General features: G+C 45.2%; 1 protein-coding gene across 2 annotated transcripts in view; it reads left to right on the top strand.

Moving 5' to 3' along the window:
* Positions 1-22,743, top strand: part of LOC118366906 (uncharacterized) — a 70,330-nt gene that overhangs the window by 42,999 nt on the left and 4,588 nt on the right. For both annotated transcript variants that reach the window (XM_035749738.2, XM_052493605.1), the window contains exons 3-7: positions 935-2,853; positions 16,616-16,814; positions 18,666-18,867; positions 21,311-21,909; positions 22,072-22,217. In XM_035749738.2, the coding sequence (XP_035605631.2) occupies positions 965-2,853; positions 16,616-16,814; positions 18,666-18,867; positions 21,311-21,909; positions 22,072-22,217 (3,035 nt within the window). In that variant the 5' untranslated portion in view covers positions 935-964. The remainder of the gene's footprint in view (positions 1-934; positions 2,854-16,615; positions 16,815-18,665; positions 18,868-21,310; positions 21,910-22,071; positions 22,218-22,743) is intronic.

Below are 22,743 nucleotides of genomic sequence, written 5' to 3'. Positions count from 1 at the left end.
ACAATTACAATCGTGGTCTTGAATTTGACTTTTTCTGGTCTCGGTCTTGGTCTTGGTCTTGACTCAGTCTCACCCCTCTCCCGGGCTTGGTCTTGACTCAGTCTCACCCCCCTCCCGGTCTTTGTCTTGACTCAGTCTCACCCCCCTCCCAGTCTTGGTCTTGACTCAGTCTCACCCCCCACCCGGTCTTTGTCTTGACTCGGTCTCACCCCCCTCCCGGTCTTGGTCTTGACTCTGTCTCACCCCCCTCCCAGTCTTGGTCTTGACTCGGTCTCACCTCCCTCCCGGTCTTGGTCTTGACTCGGTCTCACCCCCCTCCCGGTCTTGGTCTTGACTCGGTCTCACCCCCTCCCGGTCTTGGTCTTGACTCGGTCTCACCCCCCTCCCGGTCTTGGTCTTGACTCGGTCTCCCCCCCCTCCCGGTCTTGGTCTTGACTCGGTCTCACCCCCTCCCGGTCTTTGTCTTGACTCGGTCTCACCCCCCTCCCGGACTTGGTCTTGACTCGGTCTCACCCCCTCCCGGTCTTGGTCTTGAATCGGTCTCCCTATAGGTGGTCTCGAACACAACACTGATCAACATTTCACAGAAGCTCAAAATGTTTTGGAAAATAATTTTTAGCTCATTCATAACATTTGCTGTATGTACAGTGTGGAATGTATTTGCTATTTCAAGGATTATATCCACAATCCTCAGTGTCTGTCCTTCAAATGAAATTCCTGAAATGTGTTAGAACAGCTCATGTATAGCTGCACTGTGGCAGTGTGTGTGTGTGCGTGTGTGTGTGTGTGCGTGCGTGTGTGTGTGTGTGCGTGCGTGTGTGTGTGTGTGTGCGTGCGTGCGTGTGTGCGTGTGTGTGTGCATGCATGCGTATGTATGTGCGTGCGTCCGTGCCTCTCCTTGCTCATTCTCCTGTGTCTCCTCTCTGTCCTTTAGGGCCAGTTTCCCAGAGCCTCTCTCTGCAGTATGGTGGCTCATACTGCAGCCATGCCGGACGTGAAGGCCCCTCTGCCATGTGATTACCCCTCAGCGGGCTGCTCCCCCGGCCACGGCCCTGCGGGCTACACCTGCACCGCTGATCTCACCATGGACCTGGAGCCCTGCCTCAGCCTCACCGACCTGCCCCTTCCCCAACCCCTTTCTGGCTTCAGAGGCCACAGTGTACCCCCCTACCCTCCTTACCCAGGCCAGTGCCCCGTCATGCCCCGGTGTAACAGCAGTGCCCTGTTGACTAATCTTGGCCTTCGTTACTGCTCCACTAACAGTGTGCAGCACCCACCCAGGGGGCCTGACTCTGGGCTGGGGTTAGGGTCAGGGTTAGGCCTGGAGCCGGACCACGCAGGGCCCTGTGTGAACATTAACCCAGACAGCGGGACTAGACTCTACCGCAGCATGGAGAACCTGAACTGGAGTAATTCTGTGTCTGAACCAGGCCTCTACTCCACCCCCTATAGCGCCCCCCACAGGGGCAGCATGGACAGTGAGTTCATCTTCCGCTGCACTGCCACCAGCCACTGGTACGATGGGCCCCCGGTGGGGACAGGGCCCCAGGGCTACAGTCCTGAGACCCTTGCCTTCTACCCCAATGCTCGTCTGGGGGGAGGTCTGGGGGGTCTGGGGAGGAAGGAGCTGCCCCTCTTCCCCCAGTGGCTGTTCCCCAGCGTGGATGACTGGGGGGTGAACGCTACCACCACTGCCAGGAAGGGGTTAAGGGAGAAGCTCCGCCTCCAGAGTGCCCGGGCAGCGGCAGAACCCCTAAAGCCTCTTCGACCGCAGATAACCCCAGGCAGTACCACTCCCATCCTGGGGGGGTGCTCAGAGAGGGACTCATCGCCCTACCAGGGGTACGTTGGGAAACCCCTGTGTGTCCGGCGCATCACCAGCCCTGAGGAAATCAAGAAAGAGGTTCTGAGACGCATACAGCTCCGCCGGCAGAACAGCACCCCAAACCTGACCCTCCACGCCTCCTCTGAGACCCCTCAGACCCCGGACATGACCAAGTCCTACACCACCGAGTCCATCTCTGTCGCTGGGAGTTGTGCAGAGATAATAGCCGAACGCAAGAAACCCCCCATGGGCCGCCTGCACATCCCCACCTTTGAGGAGTTTAAGAGAATGAGGCAGAGAGAGGGAGAGGGTGGACAGACAGAGAGCCAGGGTAATGTCACTACAGTAACAGCTTCAATAGACCAACAGCCAGAGCCTGGTACTGGCAGTCAGACCCCAGGGACAGGCAGAGACTGTAAGACTCAGACAGCTCTATTGGGAAGGAGAGACTCTCAGTCTCCCACTGTGGGACTGATGGAGGAGGAGAGGGAGAGCAGTGAGAGGATAGGCAGTGGAGAGATGGGGAGCTGTGAGGGGACAAGCAGTGGAGAGGCCAGGCAGAGTGACAGCTCCCCTGGGGCTCCACCACCCTGTCATCCAGGCTTAAGAGCAGAGGAGAGGGTGATGGTGGTTGCGCCAGCTCCCACAGCCAGTGCTACTAACTTAGCCACTCTCATCTTTACCGGACCCACTCCCCAGCCAACAACCAGCATTCAGACCACAGTCTCTACCATGGCTATATGTACCGGCCCTACTCCCCGCTCTCCCCTCCAGCCCTCCAGTCAGACGCAGGGGGAGGGGACCATGAACCATGCCCAGGCCCAAGTCAGCAGCCCCAGTGTGGAGATCAGTGTGCCGGGGGCCTCCTTAGTCCCCTTCCCTCCTCCACGCAGGGAGAGTGCTGAGGGCCCCTCCAGCTGCTGCCCAGCCCTGCTCCTGGACAGGACTGATCTCTCCAGCTACGGAGCCAAGATCTACAAGATGAAGGATGGCTTTATCGGATCAGCCCTGGACCTCATCAAGAAGAGGTTAGTAAGAAGGTAGAGTTAGGGGTAGTTGTCATGATCAACACGATCATCAATGGGCTTCAGTATTACACCATATTGTACAGTAATGAGCTGTTTATCTATCTCAGTTTGACTCGTTATCTTGCCCTACTTTGTGGAAGTTATATGCATACTCAGATGAAAGGTACAATTCTAAATGAAATGCAATATTGGACCGTAGCCATGTAAAGAAAGGATTAACTAGAAAATCAATTTATTTAGTAGTTTGTCAATCTGTGTAGCCTTCATTTAAGAGGAACATACTTTTGACAAAAAGCTTGTTTTGAAATCTTGTAAAGCTCTTTGATGGCTAAATTGAATCTCATGGGTCCCAGCAAACATGACCCCATTGTCCCATGTGGGTATTCGGTGGGCAAGGTGGGCACAGGTTAGCCCACAACAAGCCCACATCAGAGCCCAACACAGGCTAGCCCACACCAGCCCAACACGGGCCACCCCACACCATCCCAACAGGGGCTAGCCCACACCAAGCCCAGCTAGAGGCGGGGGCTCATTAGAATAGTTGGGAGCGTGGAATGCACACAGTTCTTTTTGTGCAACCGTTACTCAGTTTGCTCTAACTGTTTAAGTGTTCTGTTGTGTGATGCCCAATTTTTCTTTAGCTTGTACACTGCCAATGATAATGTCTTTAAAAATACTTAAATAAGTGCATGTGATATGAGAGAAACGTAACATTTTCTCTTGTAAAAAATATACTGAACAGAAATATTAACGCACCATGCAACAATTTCAAGGATTTTACTGAGTTACAGTTCATATAAGGAAATCAGTCAATTGAAATAAATTCATTAGGCCCTAATCTATGGATTTCACATGACTGGGCAATGGTGAAGCCATGGGTGGGCCAGGGAGGACATAAGCCCACCCACTGGGAAGCCAGGCCCAGTCAATCAGAATGAGTTTTCCCCACAAAAGAGCATTATTACAGACAGGAAGAATCCTCAGTAGCACCAGCTGTCTGGGTGGCTGGTCTCAGACAATCCCACAGGTGAAGAAGCCAGATGTAGAGGCCCTGAGCTGGCGTGGTTACATGTGGTCAGTGGTTATGATGCCGGTTGGATGTACAGCCAAATTGTCTAGAACGATGTTGGAGGCGGCTTATGATAGAGAAATTAACATTAAATGATCTGGCAACAGCTATGGTGGACATTCCTGCAGTCAGCATGCCAATTGCACACCCCCTCAAAACTTTAGACTGTGGTATTGTGTTGTGTCACCAAACTGCACATTTTACAGTGGCGTTTTATTGTCCCCAGCACAAAGGTGCATCTGTGTAATGATCCTGCTGTTTAATCGGCTTCCTGATATGCCACACGTGTCAGGTGGATGGATTATCTTGGCAAAGGAGAAATGCTCACTTACAGGGATGTAAACAAATTTGTGCACAAAATTAGAGAGAAATATGCTTTTTGTGCATTTGAAACATTTCTGGGATCTTTTATTTCAGCTCATGAAACATGGGACCAACACTTTACATGTTGCGTTTATATTTTTGTTCAGTATACATATACAGTGGGGAGAACAAATATTTAATACACTGCCGATTTTGCAGGTTTTCCTACTTACAAAGCATGTAGAGGTCTGTCATTTTTATCATAGGTACACTTCAACTGTGAGAGACGGAATCTAAAACAAAAATCCAGAAAATCACATTGTATGATTTTTAAGTAATTCATTTGCATCTTATTGCATGACATAAGTATTTGATACATCAGATAAGCAGAAATTAATATTTGGTACAGAAACCTTTGTTTGCAATTACAGAGATCATACGTTTCCTGTAGTTCTTGACCAGGTTTGCACACACTGCAGCAGGGATTTTGGTCCACTCCTCCATACAGACCTTCTCCAGATCCTTCAGGTTTCGGGGCTGTCGCTGGGCAATACGGACTTTCAGCTCCCTCCAAAAGATGTTCTATTGGGTTCAGGTCTGGAGACTGGCTAGGCCACTCCGGGACCTTGAGATGCTTCTTACGGAGCCACTCCTTAGTAGCCCTGGCTGTGTGTTTCGGGTCGTTGTAATGCTGGAAGACCCAGCCACAACCCATCTTCAATGCTCTTACTGAGGGAAGGAGGTTGTTGGCCAAGATCTCGCGATACATGGCCCCATCCATCCTCCCCTCAATACGGTGCAGTCGTCCTGTCCCCTTTGCAGAAAAGCATCCCCAAAGAATAATGATCCCACCTCCATGCTTCACGGTTGGCATGGTAATTCTTGGGGTTGTACTCATTCTTCTTCCTCCTCCAAACACGGCAAGTGGAGTTTAGACCAAAAAGCTCTATTTTAGTCTCATCAGACCACATGACCTTCTCCCATTCCTCCTCTGGATCATCCAGATGGTCATCGGCAAACTTCAGACGGGCCTGGACATGCACTGGCTTGAGCAGGAGGACCTTGCGTGCGCTGCAGGATTTTAATCCATGACGGCGTAGTGTGTTACTAATGGTTTTCTTTGAGACTGTGGTCCCAGCTCTCTTCAGGTCATTGACCCCGTCATGCCGTGTAGTTCTGGGCTGATCCCTCACCTTCCTCATGATCATTGATGCCCCATGAGGTGAGATCTTGCATGGAGCCCCAGACCGAGGGTGATTGACCGTCATCTTGAACTTCTTCCATTTTCTAATAATTGCACCAACAGTTGTTGCCTTCTCACCAAGCTGCTTGCCTATTGTCCTGTAGCCCATCCCAGCCTTGTGCAGGTCTACAATTTAACCCTAATGTCCTTACACAGCTCTCTGGTCTTGGCCATTGTGGAGAGGTTGGAGTCTGTTTGATTGAGTGTGTGGACAGGTGTCTTTTATACAGGTAACGAGTTCAAACAGGTGCAGTTAATACAGGTAATGAGTGGAGAACAGGAGGGCTTCTTTAAAGAAAAGCTAACAGGTCTGAGAGAGCCGTAGTTCTTACTGGTTGGTAGGTGATCAAATACTTATGTCATGCAATAAAATGCAAATGAATTACTTAAAAGTCATACAATGTGATTTTCTGGATTTTTGTTTTAGATTCCGTCTCTCATAGTTTAAGTGTACATATGATAAACATTACAGACCTCTACATGCTTTGTAAGTAGGAAAATCTGCAAAATCGGCAGTGTATCAAATACTTGTTCTCCCCACTGTATGATAGTAACAACTCTCTTGTCTTTCTGATACACTCTATCATGTTCCCTTGAAAATAATGCAATTCATGCATTGAATTAAACTGTAATAAATGTATTAAATTAATTCATATTAAATAGAAAAAGGGCATCGTCCCAATGTGGGCAGCCTACATGGGGCCAATATTTTAGCGCACATTGGTCTCCCATCGTGCCAATGTGGGCATGTTTGCTGGGAAAAGATGGGTATATTTCAAACAAAGTGAGTGTTGCCTTCACCAGATATGGGCTGGCCACACTGGGCAAATGCCTTGGGGGCCAACGTGGAGCCGATGAACAAAGGCTCATTGGCCCAATGTTGGCAGCCTACATAGGGCCAATATTTTAGCCCGCATTGGGCCCACAGACTTCAGTCTGGTGTGGTTTGGCAAATCAAGGAGAGACGTAAAAGTCTGCTTTGGCATTGTTCATAGGCTTACAACCTGGCATCACCCAGGCCAGCACACAACATTAGACTCAGACATGGGAAACACTTTCCCTGAGACATGGCTGTAGACTCCTATGGTATCTAACAGCCACACCCAGTGAACATTACTGGTTATTGACAAAAATGGTTTAAATTACATATTTTCGACCAGTTTTGCTCACTGGGATAGGATTCTACAACCATGTCTCAGGACAAGATGCAGTGGACTAGAGAAGAGTTATAGGACTGTACGTGTCAGTGGTGACCATGAGAGAAATGGATAGCCTTGTATTCTTCTCTCTCTCTCATGTCACAAATGGCTGTCTCCCTGACAGTCAAAGTCAGGGTTCTCCTCTGTGCTTGTTCCCACCCATAGATATCACTGTGTCCCTCACCTCTCTCAGAGAGTACTATAGAGGTGATGATGGATGATACAGACTGCGGACTGAACTGCATGATACCACAGAAGATATATTATATAGGTGGTGTGTTCACCAGATAGGAAAGCTATGTGACGTACTGTACATTCAAATACTACACTCCTTACACATGTTGGACATGGGACAGAGGGACCAGAGGACAAGGGACCGAGGGAGGTTTATTAGTTTTTCATCCTCATGCTAGGAATTCCTAGAATTGATGAGGTAGCTTTTACCAAGTGTATTAATACATGTATGTAGGAAATTGTACTAATATACAGTATGTTCATATTCTAACACAAAATGTATTCTTAATGGGTTTTAATATGACCTCTGTTACATATCCGTGATCTTTGTGAATATTGTAATAGTATAAAGTTGGTTATTCAAAAGGAATCATTTTCTATTGTTATGCGTGCACCCCAAGGATCTAGTCTTAACGACTCTGTTTCCCTCAGCTCCATTAAACAAGTCTTGTGTTTGCGCTCGTCTGTGTCCCATGCAGACTTACGATCACGATGGCTATCGAACTGTGGCTAGTCTGATGGGTTTTTCACCAGGCAATTACAATACTGGAGTTTACACCTGATGGGATGGTGGAGCAGGAATCTATTAATGGTGGGATGTTCTAGAACAGTGCTCTTGGGTGTGCTTAGTGTGCATTAAGATGTGGTTGCTCTCGCTCTCTCCTCATGACAAATACACAGGTTAGGTTGTGGTGTGTTGTTTTTTTCCTCACATTTTCCTCACAAAGACATTAACAGAGAGATTACAGAGTCACCATCCATGTTTAGAATATACAGTATGGATTCCTTATGAACAAACATGATATGGCTGGAGCGACTATATACTCATTTCAATAGCACAGTGTACCGCAGGCAGAGAGAGGTGATATATCATACACAGTCCATGAGCTAATAAATTACGTTTCAGGTTATTACCCCACATGAATCATCTACAGGCTGACAGGTAATAGTTGGAAGGAAAGGTTTTAATGAAAGTTATTCCAGCCGGAAGAAAGGATACGCACCAGCCTCTAGTTTTATTGCCTCTTTCTGGCAATATTCCCTACATCAGGGTTCCCTAATAGGCGGCCCGCATGCCAAATTCAGCCCGCAGGTGATTTTATTGGACTGTAAAATCGCCAGGAAATCATCTCAAGAGTGATTTTAATTTAGGAATCTGTTCTCACAAATGTTCACACATAAACAGAGTGGCATATATACCTTCTTGAGGTCAGTTTGCACTGTACAAATTATTTGTAACTATGTTGAATGTAATTGGGGACCCCTGCCCTACAAAGTGCACTATTTTTGACGAGAGCCATATGGGAATAATGTTCTATATAGGGAATAGGGTGCCATTTTGGACACATCCCTAAAGAAGGGCCATATTAATTATTCATTTTATACCCATGGCACCTGCATCGTCTGGAGATAAAGAGTTTGCTTTGTTGCATTTTAAAGACTTCAAAACTTTAGCAAATGCTAGTGAGTGTTGCTAGTGTGTAGGCCAGTTGGTGCGTGTGTCAGCTTGCATGCGTCGCTGTGTGTTACTGATGGGAAGTTCGGCTCTTTTTACTGACTCTGATCTTTTCAACTCGTTCAGTCAAAAGAACGAATCCTTCAACTCATTTCATTCATTTGAGACAGTAATGTCTGCTGCATGTTCAAAGTACGGAGCTGCGGTACAGAGCTTGATTTGGCCTCTGCGTGCCTCCAGAGGCTCCACAATTGCATCACACCCTCCTCCATACGAAGCCTTCAACCACATTTTTGGATCAAGCATAAATTGACTTTTTTTCTATGTTTTTTTTTTTTCATTTTTTCCACAAACAAACAAACAAATAAAAAAACATTGTAAAGCATAAAAACATTGAGCATGACATCCAGACATATCCTCCAACATAGCACACAGTCAAACAGTATCTCACAAGCTACAATAGTGAACTAAATGGGTTCACAAGCATAAGTAATCACCTCCCAGTCTTAGAAACATGACAAGTAAAACGCATCCAGCTTCTAGAATTGTTTCTACCAGTGATCCTAGCAAGTATTTGTTCATAAGATGCGACCTCCAACATTGATTCTATCCATTGTTTCAGAATAGGAGTGTCATGAACCTTACTCTAGCTGCTGTAACCATACCAACAGTGATCAGTGCAAATTCCTCCTTTGTTACATTAGGTAACTCTGTTCTATCGCCTAAGAGACATATTCTCAGTGAAACTGGAATTGTTAACCCCAACCATTCCTCCAGCTATTTCAAAACATCCTTCCAGAAAGGTAGCACTAATGTACATTCCCATATTGCGTGTAAAAATGTCCCAGTGTCTTTTTGGCATTTCCAATACAAAGAACTGTTGGTCAGCCACATCTTATGAAGCCTTGTTGGGGTCCAGTAAAACATATGTAGTATCTTATATTGAGTACGTTTTCCCCTGGCTTCCCTTATGTTCCTCCCTGAGCTGGACAAGATCTTCAACCAGGTATCATCCTCAATTTCCCACTTAAGGTCAATTTGCCATATTGAGGTTTTTACAGTCTTTGCTCTGCAGATGACTAAATATTGAGGAAAAAATGGCTGCTTTTTGTTTGGGTAATTCCAAATACTCAGCTATTGGGTTCTTTCCTGGATGTTGTTGATAGCCGGTTAACAAACATTCTCTCAATTGTAATTATTTCCAGAAATGTCCCTAGTCTCTGACATCATATTTTTGTACCAAATCTGAGTATGACATTAAAACATCTTCACTGTACAGATCAGCTATAGTATGAATTCCTTTCATTAGCCACTGTTTCCAGTACACAGACTTCTTTCCTATCTGTAAGCCTAGGATTGTGCTACAATGATGAGTATCCTTGTTTTAGATGTGATATTCCACATATCTTGTGTACTGTTCTCCACACCTCTTTTGAGTGTAACAAAATTGGGTTGGGAGTTTCAACAAACCTCTCCCTGTAAGACTATGTGACGGAGTATCAATAGAGGTGAAAATATAACTTAGTTCAAACTCTATTTTTTTCCAATCCAAGCTAGCATCCCTTTTGCCCCAATGCTTCGCAAATTTAGCCATTTCAAATGATAAATTGTACAATTTAACATATGGTAAAGCCAAGCCTCCTTACATCCCTTGGTGAGCACACCTTCTTCATATTAATCCTGGGTTTTTTCTTTTCCCACAAAAAGTATTTTGTTAATTTGTCATATTGTTTAAAATACCGGTCTGGAATATTCTGTTGTGACTTGACTTTAACATTAATCTGAAGACTGTTATTTATGCAATTAACTATGTTTGATTGTCACCCGATTTAAGTTAATCATGTAACAATGAACTCATTAGGATCTGGGGCACCACGAGAGCGGGTTCTTTGAAAGAGTTACCATCTCCCGAATTAAACTCTAAAAGGTCTTTAGCTATCACATCTATAAACAGTCAACTTATTAATCATAACCTCGTATCATATCACCATTCTGAATAGTTGTAATCTCCTTGTATCTGCAAAAACCAGAGCCTTATTTATGATTCAGTACTACACAAATTGGTTTAATTATTTATTTACTGGCTAATTAAATGGAAACACAAGATAAACATACATACTCTGCACCGGTTATTGACTGGCTGAAAACAGGTCCCTAGCGGAATGACAACAACATGGATACTTGTTAAGAAGAGATGGAGAGGGAGCGAGGGACAGAGACACTTAACATTGGCAGATTCAGAAACTACTCTCACCTACAATAACCATATACTTTACACACGAACCTCCGCCCACTTTGAGAAAGAAATCCTGAATTTAATTACGTGAAATGCCTGGGTTTGCCGGGGATCTCTCAGTGAACGGGGCAGCCTTGGAAAGTGGGTTGGGCCTTTTCGCAGCACGCTTGTAAGGCACTGATTGTCCGAAATGGTTCCAACAACTCCTCTACTGTTGTCCTTTTTCGTAGTTGTCCGGTATGTGGTGACTTGTCGTGTAGTCTTGAACAGAACTACAGAATTTATTTTTCTTCCATTCGCTATTGAAGATGCTTATTTGAAGATAGGCTAGCCATCTGTATTGATGGTTCCCAACTGGGATGATGAGAGTAGCGTAATATTATGATTTGAGCAGAGTAACAGGATGGTCCTACTTAAATTCACTTTCGAAGATACTTTACTTCACACTTTTTCTGGAACGCTGTGTTAATTCGTAACCCAGCATTTACACCTTTTGCTCAAAAGGGGCGGTTCTGGCAGGCTGGCACAACTCCTGAACTCACTTCGGGCGGTTATTATGGAAAACAATTATCTCTTATAACTATATACTTCTGTTATAGTATAGTGCAGGTCCTGTACCTGGCCATCTGATAATCTAAGTAATTCTATACCAGACGAAAAAGTATCCATATCTATGGGGCTCTCTGAATAGGAGGATGAATATCAATTTTCAGAAAAACATTGAAACACACTGTTTATCTCTTTCAATGAGGTCACCATCTTATTGCCCTTTATTGATGGAATTACATTAGGAGTGTTCTGCATTTTGTGTTGTCTTGCTAGTAGCCTGCCTTTCTTCTCACCTCCCTCATAAAAACTGGTTCTAAGTCTAAACAGTGCATATTCTGCCTTTTTTAAATACATTTCGTGCAACTGACATTTCTATTTGCAGGCAGTTTGAAATGTGCTATCTGTGAAATGTCTTGCCATATCCCTTTCCAGGCCACATATCTCAGATTCTAATCTTTTTACTGCCTCAGCCCCTTCTCTCTTCTTTTCTGGACTCATGTGCTATTCTTTTCCCTCATATATATACTTTAGAGGTTTCCCATACTGTGGAAACCTTTTCAGTTGACCCTATGTTGATTTCAGAAAGGATCTAAGATCATCTGCTTGTGTTTGGGTAAATATCTCATCTTGTAATAGAATGGTGTTGAGGCTAAATCCTTCCTCACATTTTCGGAGTTTATATCAACATGTAACACTACTATTACATGATATGTGAGGGCAACGGGCCCAATCTTGCAATCAATCACATTATTAAACATGAAATTAGATATCAAGAAGAAATCTATTCTGGAGTGTGTTTTGACAGTGAGAGAAGAAAGTATATTCTCTATCATTAGGATGGACTAATCTCCATATGTCTCTAAGGCCCATATCTTCTACTAGCGTAAGTATTGCAAGTCTATCCTTTGGCGTGGAGTTACTTGTACATTTACTTCTATCAATCATATTGTTCATTACTTGGTTAAAGTCTCCAGCAAGGACGATCTGCCCCTCCATATTTCCCAGTACAGTTGACCTCATAATCTGGATACTCCTTCTTTTATGTTGCATAATACTACCGTAATCCCATTTATAAGAGGCTCAATGCAGATACACCTGCCAAATTTATCAGAGTGTTGCTTCAAAATTACAACATTAACTATTTTGTTAATCATAATAATCACCTCATTTTGTTTGGAATTAAATGAGCTATGATAAACTTCTGCAACCCAGTCTACTCTAAATTTCAGTGCCTCTGTATCTGTTAAATGTGATTCCTGTATGAACACAATATCTGCCTGTTTGGATTTTAAATATGTTACAATCGTTTCCTCTTCTTGGTTACCACAACCATTTATAGTCCAAGAGATTATGTTTACATAACCATTAGCCATATTTGTGCTGAGTAGTTATAGCCTGTGAGCGTGAAGTGTCCCATTTAACACTCGTGACAACTCTAATGAACATCATTATATAACATGATATATGCTCCAGCTGTACAAAAAACAGTGTAAATAAACGTAGAAAACCAATCCCAAAATAAAACAAAACAACTAGGAACGTAACGTTGCTTCTCGATGAGTTAATCACCACAGACCTGTCTTTGATGCTGCAAAAGATAACCTGCTGTCTCAACTCAAAATTCCTTATGGGCCGTGAGACGCTTGAAAGGCTAAATTACTGTAGCAACACTCCCCAGAATCCCACAAACACATAGGCTGTACCTTGTCTCGTCTTCTTTATCTTGGCTAAACACCTTGCTCCAGCAAGAATCTCTCTGCCTCTACATTGTCCTTGAAAATAATCCTTTCCAAGTAAAAAGCAGGGTCACTGGGAATGCCAGTGTATGCCTGACTTTCTTCTCGTGTAGTTGGTTCTTCGCCATTGCAAACGTCTTCCTCTTCATTGCTAGTTCCTTGGACAGGTCCAGCCGGCTGCCTTCCCACTGAACACCACTTTTTTCTTGTGCCGCTTTAAGTACCTTGTCCCGGGGTGTAGATCGTAGGAAGCGGATGAGAACCATTCTCGGGGGCCTATTCTTGTCAGGCATGGTTAAACTACGATGGGTTTGTTCAATTTCGAACTTCGTGCCTGTCATCAAATCCTTCTGCAATGATTTTCTGAGTTAGAGAGGGAGGCTTCAGACAGGGACACCACAGAGTGGTGTAACTACCAATTAAGAGGACAAATTATGCAAATTCACAGAGTAGATGTTATTCTACATGACAGACCAGAGATAGATGGCAGTACAGCAGGTTAAATGGGACTAGAGAGACAGGGTTTGTGAAATAGTGTAGGGCCGTGATGTGAGATGGCAAGACAAAGCAAATACACCATGAATGGGCAATTGGTGGCCAGCCCCTCTTTTGTAGACCAATAATAATATATAAATATATATATTTTTTTTTAATGGGGGGGACTCAGTTGGGGTCTCAACATTCTGTTGCGAATTAGAATAATTATTACACAAGGCGCAATTTAGAAATTTGGTTGTGCATCAGCAGTCAATCAGTTGGCACATGTCAGCAAATATTTTTTAGATTGGTAAATTAGTCTAGCGGCCAGCTACAGTGCCTCAGCAATCTACACACAATACCCCATAATGACAAAGCGAAAAACAGGTTTTTAGGTTTGTTTGCAAAACAGAAATACCTAATTTACATAACTATTCAGTAAACTCTTTGTTATGAGACTAGAGCTGGCCTCCTGACCAAACTGGGAAATCAGGGGAGTAGGGCCTTGGTCAGGGAGGTGACCAAGAACCCGATGGTCACTCTGACAGAGCTCCAGAGTTCCTCTGTGGAGATGGAAGAACCTTCCAGAAGGACAACCATCTCTGCAGCACTCCACCAATCAGGACTTCATGGTAGAGTGGCCAGACTGACCCACTCCTCACATGACAGTCCGCTTGGAGTTTGCCAAAAGGCACCTAAACACTCTCAGTCCATGAGAAACAAGATTATCTGGTCTGATGAAACCAAGATTGAACTCTTTGGACTGAATGCCAAGCGTCACATCTGGAGGAATCCTGGCACCATCCTTCGGTGAAGCATGGTGGTGGCAGAATCATGCTGTGGGGATGTCTTTCAGTGGCAGGGACTGGGAGACTATTCAGGATCTAAGCAAAGATGAACGGAGCAAAGTACAGAGAGATCCTTGATGAAAACCTGCTCCAGAGAGCTCAGGACCTGAGACTGGGGCGAAGGTTCACCTTCCAATAGGACAACGACCCCAAGCACACAGCCAAGATAACGCAGGAGTGGCTTTGGGACAAGTCTCTGTATGTCCTTGGGTGTCCCAGCCAGAGCCCGGACTTGAACCTGACCGAACATCCCTGGAGAGACCTGAAAACACCTGTGCAGCAACGCTCCCCATCCAACCTGACAGAGCTTGAGAGGATCTGCAGAGATGATTGGGAGAAACTCCCCAAATACATGTGTGCCAAGATTGTAGCGTCATATCCAAGAAGACGCGAGGCTGTAATCGCTGCCAAAGGTGCTTCAAAAAAGTACTGAGGAAAGGGTCTGAATACTTATTTATATGTGATATTACATTTTTTATATATATAATATGTAAATTTGCAAAAATGTTTAAAATCCTGTTGTTGGTATGTCATTATTGGCTATTGTGTGTAGATTGATGATAAATAAATAAAACATTTATAAAAAATATTTAATTATTTTAGAATATGGCTGTAACGTAACAAAATGTAGAAAAAGTCAAGGTGTAACGGTTTTCTAGGTGTCATGAAGGAGAGTCGGACCAAACTGCAGCGTGTAGATTGCGATCCATGTTTAATGAAAAAACTAACGTAAATACAAATAAACACAAAACACTACAAAACAATAAACGTAATGAAAACCGAAACAGCCTATACTTGTCAACTAAATAAAGCAACAGGAACAAAGACACTAAGGACAATCACCCAGGACAAACTCAAAGAATATGGCTGCCTAAATATAGTTCCCAATCAGAGACAACGATAAGCACCTGCCTCTGATTAAGAACCACTCCAGACAGCCATAGACTTTGCTAGATAACCCCACTAGCTACAATCCCAAATACATACACACCAAAACCCCAAGACAAAACACACCACAATACAAAAACTCCATGCCACACCCTGGCCTGACCCAATACATGAAGAAAAACACAAAATACTTAGACCAGGGCGTGACACAAGGTCTGAATACTTTCTGAAGGTACTGTATCTAAACTTGTAGTAAGCATGTTCGAATTACAGACTGGTCTGGGGCCCATTGATCATCAGTTATCATATTAAAAACTGCAAACATTTCTCTCCACCCCATGGCAAAATGTGTAGAATTGCAGGAAATTAGCTGTAAAACTGCACATTTTTATCTCCACCCCATGGCAGAATGTGTAGAAATTCAGCAAACTTGCTTTAAAACGGCAACATTTTCTCTACGCCCTGTGGCAAAATGTGTAGAATTGCAAGGAATTTACTTTATAACATATTTTTTTCCCTCTTCACTGTCACAGGGGGGCTGCTATAATGTTTTGCTTGCAAGGAGGGGAGTGGGTATGGATGTGGGTACGCAGACCCACGAGCCACTGCGGCCCCTCATGAGTTCCGTCAAAATTGCCCATCCCTGAAATACACAAACATGATGTAAATATTGACTTTCACACTGATGATTGACGGAAATGAATAAAATGTAGAATGTTGCAAATTGCTAGGGTACAGTTTACATCCCTGGCCAAATAGCTAGGCTATTGTCTTGCCAGGAGAGATACATTTAAATGGAGCTTTGGGAAGGATATTGTGATTTTTCTTCTCCATTGTCTGTATAGTGCAGTCAATCACAATGTGACGTGAACAGACACCATGATTGTGGAAGGCAGACTGATCTGTTCTAATGTTCATTTAGCAGCTAGCTCATACTGTCTGTGTGTGTGTACATGTGTGCGTATGTGTGTATGCATGCCCACATACATGCATGTCTATGTGGAGAGAGCTCAGGAGCAGGCAATGTCCCTGGGTGCGCACACACACGGCTGACACATGCTCAGAGCATGGCTGGTCGGCACACAAAGGAACCAGAGGCAGATGTGTGATGCATGTAGAGTGATGGGAGGCAGCATCTTGCCATCCTGCCCTGTGGTCCAGGAGTTCAGGTGTTAATGGGAATTGATGCGTCAAATTACCCAGCCCCTGAGCCCCTCTGCTGGGGAGAGAAGAAGGAGAGGAGGGGGAGAGGTCCCTGGAGGGTTGGAGAGGAGGAGGAAGGAGAGGGAGAGAGGGAAGGGAGGAGGAGGGGGAGGTCTGATGAAACTGAATGATTTGGATGGTGGGAGGAGAGGAGAGAGGTGCCAGGAATCATAATTCTATCCTCTGCCATTCTGCCATCTCTAACACCCCTCATCTCTTCCCCTCACTCCCTCCCTCACTCCCTCTCTCTTTCTTTATCTCTATCCTTTCTCTCTCTCTCCTCTCTTTTTTCCCTATTCCCCCCGTCTTTCTCGTCTCCAGCTGCAGTGCAGAGATTGCAGCGGCGGAGGCCCCCGTCAGGCTGTCAGGTGACCAGGACGAAAGCACTGACATCACCGCTCCCCCACCGGACTGTCACTCCTCTGCTGTTTCCATGACAACCACGACGGCCTGCGGAGCGGAGTCTTGCGACAAGCCTGTAGCAGGAGGAGCAGGAGGAGAGGAACTAGCTGCAGAATGTGTAAGGAGAATCTCCCTCTCTCTCTCTCTCTTTCTGTCTCTCACTCACTCAACATTCTGGGGATAGCAGTGGGCTGAAGCACGCACACAGACAGGGGAATGTGAGGATGGTTAGGGAAGAACAGAACAGAATAGAGGGATTGCGTATCCAGGCAGGCAGGCGGACTACACACACACACACACACACACACACATTCATAGCCAGGCAGGCAGGCAGATGTATGTGATGAGCCCCTGACAACTGCAGGCATGCAGGTATGCAGCTCCAGCCTCAGCCTCAGCGTCTTCCTCCCAGCTCAGCTCAGCTTTGCATCTGCCTGGGAACAGGAGTCAGCAGAGAGGGAGGATTGAAGAGCAGGTTCATGGTGGTAACTAACACTTCATCTAATCTTTGTGCTGTGCTGTGCTGCTCTGCTGGCTCGGCTGTCTGTCTGGTCCTCTCTGTGTGAAACAACGCAGCTATCCAGACGCTAGCCGTCCGTCAGTAGCTGTCGGTGCATTGTGTTAATTTCTGCTATAATCCGAGCAACACGTCTCAGCCTCTGCTGGGGTTGAGGTTACAGCAGCAGCATCGATAGCCAGGGTCGTTGGGTTTATGGCCGTCATGTATTTTGTATGAGGAAGGATGCTATAGGTGAGAACGAATGCTAACGTTGTATATGCCACCATTGCTTTTTGCTCATAGTCATTGTTGCTGTTGCATGCACTGTTTATTAAATGCATGGAGAATGGCTGTGCATGTTTCCAGCAATGGCAAACCGCAATTCATTAGTACCTGCATCGAACTGCGTCATTAATTGTTCTGTGCGATACTAGAGCCTTAGCTATGAGTCTTATTTCCCATCCTCGTTTTGTTTGAATATGAAAACTTACCCCAATGCCCTTTTATCCACAGCAATGTTGTTTATCATGTAATGGTCTGCAGCTATCTGCTGTTTATCAAGCTGATGCTAGGAACCACAGAATCTAGACATTAGCAGTTTGGTGGCCGATCAATGATGATCTGTCAATCAATGAGCTGCTATCACTCAATGCTGTCAATCGCCTAATGATGCTGAATGTGCGTCTGTAGAGAGTTGAGGGGTCAGGGGTGAGGGTTCAGCGGTTACGAGTCAGTCTGATGACCTTTCACCTGATACATAGTTCCATAATGAGGCCCACCATGAATAATTTGACAGACACCAACGCAATCCACCCAATCCATTGTTGAACAGCACCTAGCATGTGTTGTTGGGAAATTCCATTGTTTATCTAAAAAGGATAGACTTGTCCTGTTGTCTCTGCTATTTGGGATATTTTCTACAGCCTCAAAGGTTTCCCTTGCATTCCTATTCCCTAGAATTCCTATTCCATTCCATTCCATTCCAAGGCTTCCTAAGTAATTCCGTGAAGGAAACAAATGTGTGCCCTTGGACGGTTGGTCAGGCAGTCTGTCTGTCGGTCTGTCCGTCTGTTGGTCTGTCGGTCTGTCTGTTGTTCTGAGTACATGCAACATTGAGAGACTCTCAGAGTCAAAGCTGTCATGTTTAAAGTACAGTCTGTGTCTCAGGATATTAAACACCATTTCATTTGTCAAACCAATCAAGTTCAGAATGGATTAATATGGATTAATATCTGTTGCAATTCAGCCCATGGTGGCACCATTAACAGGGGTAGTCTATGCTACAGAGAATGCTCTCTCAGGCCCCGGGCTCAGGAGTGTATGATACAGTGAACCCACTTCCTATAGCCTCTCACATGACTCTTACATCTCTCTCTCTGTCTCCCTCTCTCTATCAACACTGACCATGCCTCTTTCAGCCACTAGCAGATGACATGTACAGTTTATTGACTGGTGTGTTTCTCCAATCAGCTTAACTCTGGCCTGGGCTGCAGGCGCTCCAGCTCAGACGCAGCCTATGAGCCGGCCGAGTCGGTGAGGGCCCAGCGCGAGTGCCGCCTCCGGCCCCACTACAGCGACCCCATGCCGGCCGATGCAACCAAGCGCAAACAGCTGGAGATGAAGATCGCTGCAGCTGCTTGCCTCCACAGCCAGCGTCGGGACAGGGACAGTGGTGAGTGGAGCTACATATCAAGCATCCCTGTTCAGCCCATATCAAGCATCCCTGTTCAGCCCATATCAAACATCCCTCTCTAGCCCATATCAAACATCCCTCTCTAGCCCATATCAAACATCCCTCTCTAGCCCATATCAAACATCCCTCTCTAGCCCATATCAAGCATCCCTGTTCAGCCCATATGAAACATCCCTGTCTAGCCCATATGAAACATCCCTGTCTAGCCCATATCAAGCATCCCTGTCAAGCCCGTATCAAACATCCCTGTCCAACCCATATCAAGCATCCCTGTTCAGCCCATATCAAACATTCCTGTCTAGCCCATATCAAACATTCCTGTCTAGGCCATATCAAACATTCCTGTCTAGCCCATATCAAACATTCCTGTCTAGCCCATATCAAACATTCCTGTCTAGGCCATATCAAACATTCCTGTCTAGGCTATATCAAACATCCCTGTCTAGCCCATATCAAGCATCCCTGTTCAGCCCATATGAAACATCCCTGTCTAGCCCATATGAAACATCCCTGTTCAGCCCATATGAAACATCCCTGTCTAGCCCATATCAAACATTCCTGTCTAGCCCATATCAAACATTCCTGTCTAGCCCATATCAAACATTCCTGTCTAGCCCATATCAAACATTCCTGTCTAGCCCATATCAAACATTCCTGTCTAGCCCACATCAAACATTCCTGTCTAGGCCATATCAAACATCCCTGTCTAGCCCATATCAAGCATCCCTGTCAAGCCCGTATCAAACATCCCTGTCCAACCCATATCAAACATCCCTGTTCAGCCCATATGAAACATCCCTGTTCAGCCCATATGAAACATCCCTGTTCAGCCCATATCAAACATCCCTGTCTAGCCCATATCAAACATCCCTGTTCAGCCCATTTCAAGCACTCCTGTTCAGCCTATATCGAATATCCCTGTTCAGCCCATATCAAACATCCTTGTTCAGCCCATATTAAACATCCCTGTCTAGCACATATCAAACATCCCTGTCCAACCCATATCAAATCAACACTCCAACTTCATCATAATCACACATTTTCCTCTTTATCCAATAGTCTTTCCTAACACAAGCCTCTCTTCGTGTGTTAATTCCTCTGACAACGCACCATTCCACAAAACTACCCCAAAAGATAATCACACACATCCTTCTCCTCCTACTTACCGTTTGGGCAGTCTTCTCAGAGGCGTTGTCTGGCATGGAGCCCATGTTTTATAGTCTAACAATGAGCCAGGTTAAGAAACCAAAACCCACATGAACCCAACCTCAGGCTGCCCAAACGCCCAAACAGTTCCACTGCCACAAACATTATTGTTCTTGGCTATGACCTCACTTACTCTCTCTAAAGTGCTGGCCTCAGCTTTATATTATGGACCTCAACAATGCAGTGTGACTGTCTTTCTGCCATTGAAACATTCTGAATCACTGGGCTCATATTTAGAGCATTAGCCCCCCTCTCTGTTTTCCTCATATTGTGTTCAGGGCAGCCAGCTGAATCACTGTAAAGGAGCTAGCTATCGCATGTGATTTTAGATGGCAATCTTTAGAGGCCCTTACACTAACTTACCCTGACATTTTAAGATTGGGCCTGTTTTGAAGAGTAGGAGCCTACAAGTATTGTCTCTTCAGGATAGGGCTGCTGTGCGGAGTTATATAACAACATACTCTCAGAATGTTTGTGACCTTTCACTCCCTAATTCCCATATTGCTAACAGGAATTCAGCTAAAAATGTGTTTATTTTAGAACATCTGTTTCCAAGTATTCCCACAAATAAAAAAAGGTTTGTGATCGAGTCTCATTGTAATCAAGGTATGAAATTATTGTTATTTTCAAATACAATCTCTTTTTGGGGCGGCAGGTAGCCTAGTGGTTAGAGCGTTGGACTAGTTAACTGAAAGGTTGCTGGACTGAATCCCTGAGCTGACAAGGTAATAATCTGCCGTTCTTCCCCTGAACAAGGCAGTTAACCCACTGTTCCCACTGTTCCCCGATAGCCCATTATTGTAAATAATAATTTGCTCTCAACTGACTTGCATAGTTGAATAAAAAAAAAAACTTGTATTCAATTTGCAGTGTATCAATTATTAGAATTGTGTTACAACAAAAATTGGTCTGCGGCTGAATCTAGTTGCCTACCCCTGCTATATGGTAATGTTGACCTTACACCACTGACATTATTGTTAGAACAAGGGTCAAGCCTTAGAGGTGTGGGGGTAAGATTGTTTTTTACATATCTGACCATGTTATCCATTTAAAAATGTTGCGTTACAACAATGTGGGATTGATTGGAGACATGGAGGCCTCCTGTACACTTGTTAACAATGACGTGTGACTTGAATCTAGCCCATAGACATATTGTATGTTTATAAACATTAGTTGGTTTAACCTGTGTTCCTTTCTGTGCATGTGTGTCCCATAGCACCTGCCTCGGTGCGGGTGCGCTCTGAGCCCCGCGGTGAGGAACGTCTTGGGGTTCTGGGCGTGACAAGGGCTGGGCATAACCGCTGGAGCACCGTGAGCAGCCTCAGTGCCGACAGCGGCGTGGTGGGCCTGTGTGACGACCGCGACGATGACGAAGATACCCGGAGAATACACAGCAGCGGAGGGGCAGAGGTAGAACGGGTGGACAGCGGGATTGGACCCTGTCTGGCTCGCGGCTGGAAGAGACCCTCTAACTCCCTTCGGGCCTGGGAGGCCCAAAGACCCTGCCCAGACTGTGGCCAGAGAGACGGGCACGGGGTGGCCCGGACGGACGGGGAGGGTACCGGTATGTGTGAGCGCTGCTCCAAGCTGAGGACAGAGAGGAAGGAAGCCATCTTGGAGTTCCTGAACACGGAGTCAAGCTACGGGGAGGACCTGAGGATCATCAAGGAGGAGTTCTACGGTCCCATGCAGAGCGCCGGGCTGCTGACCTCAGAACAGCTGACTGTGGTGTTCAGCAACGTTCAGGAGCTCATAGACGTCAACGAACGCTTCACTGAACATCTGCAGGACAGCATCGATCAGGCCTTTGACCAGGTGAGGTGACACTTTCGAACCTAGAGCACCAGTCAGCTCAACAAATGTTTAAAATGATGCCAATCTCATAGGCAGCAAATCCTTGCATTCATGGCTCTGATTTTGAGTTGTGGTTACACAGTGATCAATGGAATCATTGTCATTGTTGTTGTTCCCTTTCAGGGAGATGAAGACCTCCTAACAGTGTGCATTGGAGAGATTTTCCTGGAGTTTGTCAACATGCTGCCAGCCTTCCAGACATACTGCCTGCAGCAGTCCACTTCTGTCAACATGCTCAACACCTTGGAGAAGGAGAAGGAACTGCTCAGGTAAAGACTGTATTTTTCCTAATTCAAGATCGAGACTAAGATAAAATGTACACAAAATGTATTGTTTGGGAATTCTCTGCACTCTTGCCCTCTTCTGTGCTCCGAGTACTGGAACAGTAACTTTGAACCCTAAGTTCCTACTGCGCAGTGTTATTCTTAATGGAAAAGACGGAAGGTTATGATTAATTCATAACTGGTCCTATTTTGAGAACAGTGCTGAAGTCATAACTTTTTGTAGACACAGCCAACTTCATCACATCTCACCCATAATGACTCAGCCTGCCTTGTCTTCCCACTGGGCACAAACGTCTGTTCAATGTCTAGCTTTGATTTCCTTATGGTTGAGTTGTCAACTAATGTGACATCAACAAAAAATGTCACCATGTCATTGGATTTAGATTAAAAGTTGGGTGAAAAAAAAGATGAAATGATGTGGAAACAACGTTGATTCAACCAGTTTTTGCCCAGTGGGTTGTGATTCCCACTTCTTTCAAATTTAGAATTAGGTCTGAGAACCTCTGGCCTA

This window comes from Oncorhynchus keta, chromosome 34, assembly GCF_023373465.1.
Source record: "Oncorhynchus keta strain PuntledgeMale-10-30-2019 chromosome 34, Oket_V2, whole genome shotgun sequence".
Classification (NCBI taxonomy): domain Eukaryota; kingdom Metazoa; phylum Chordata; class Actinopteri; order Salmoniformes; family Salmonidae; genus Oncorhynchus; species Oncorhynchus keta.
This window is presented reverse-complemented; position numbering and strand designations above follow the sequence as displayed.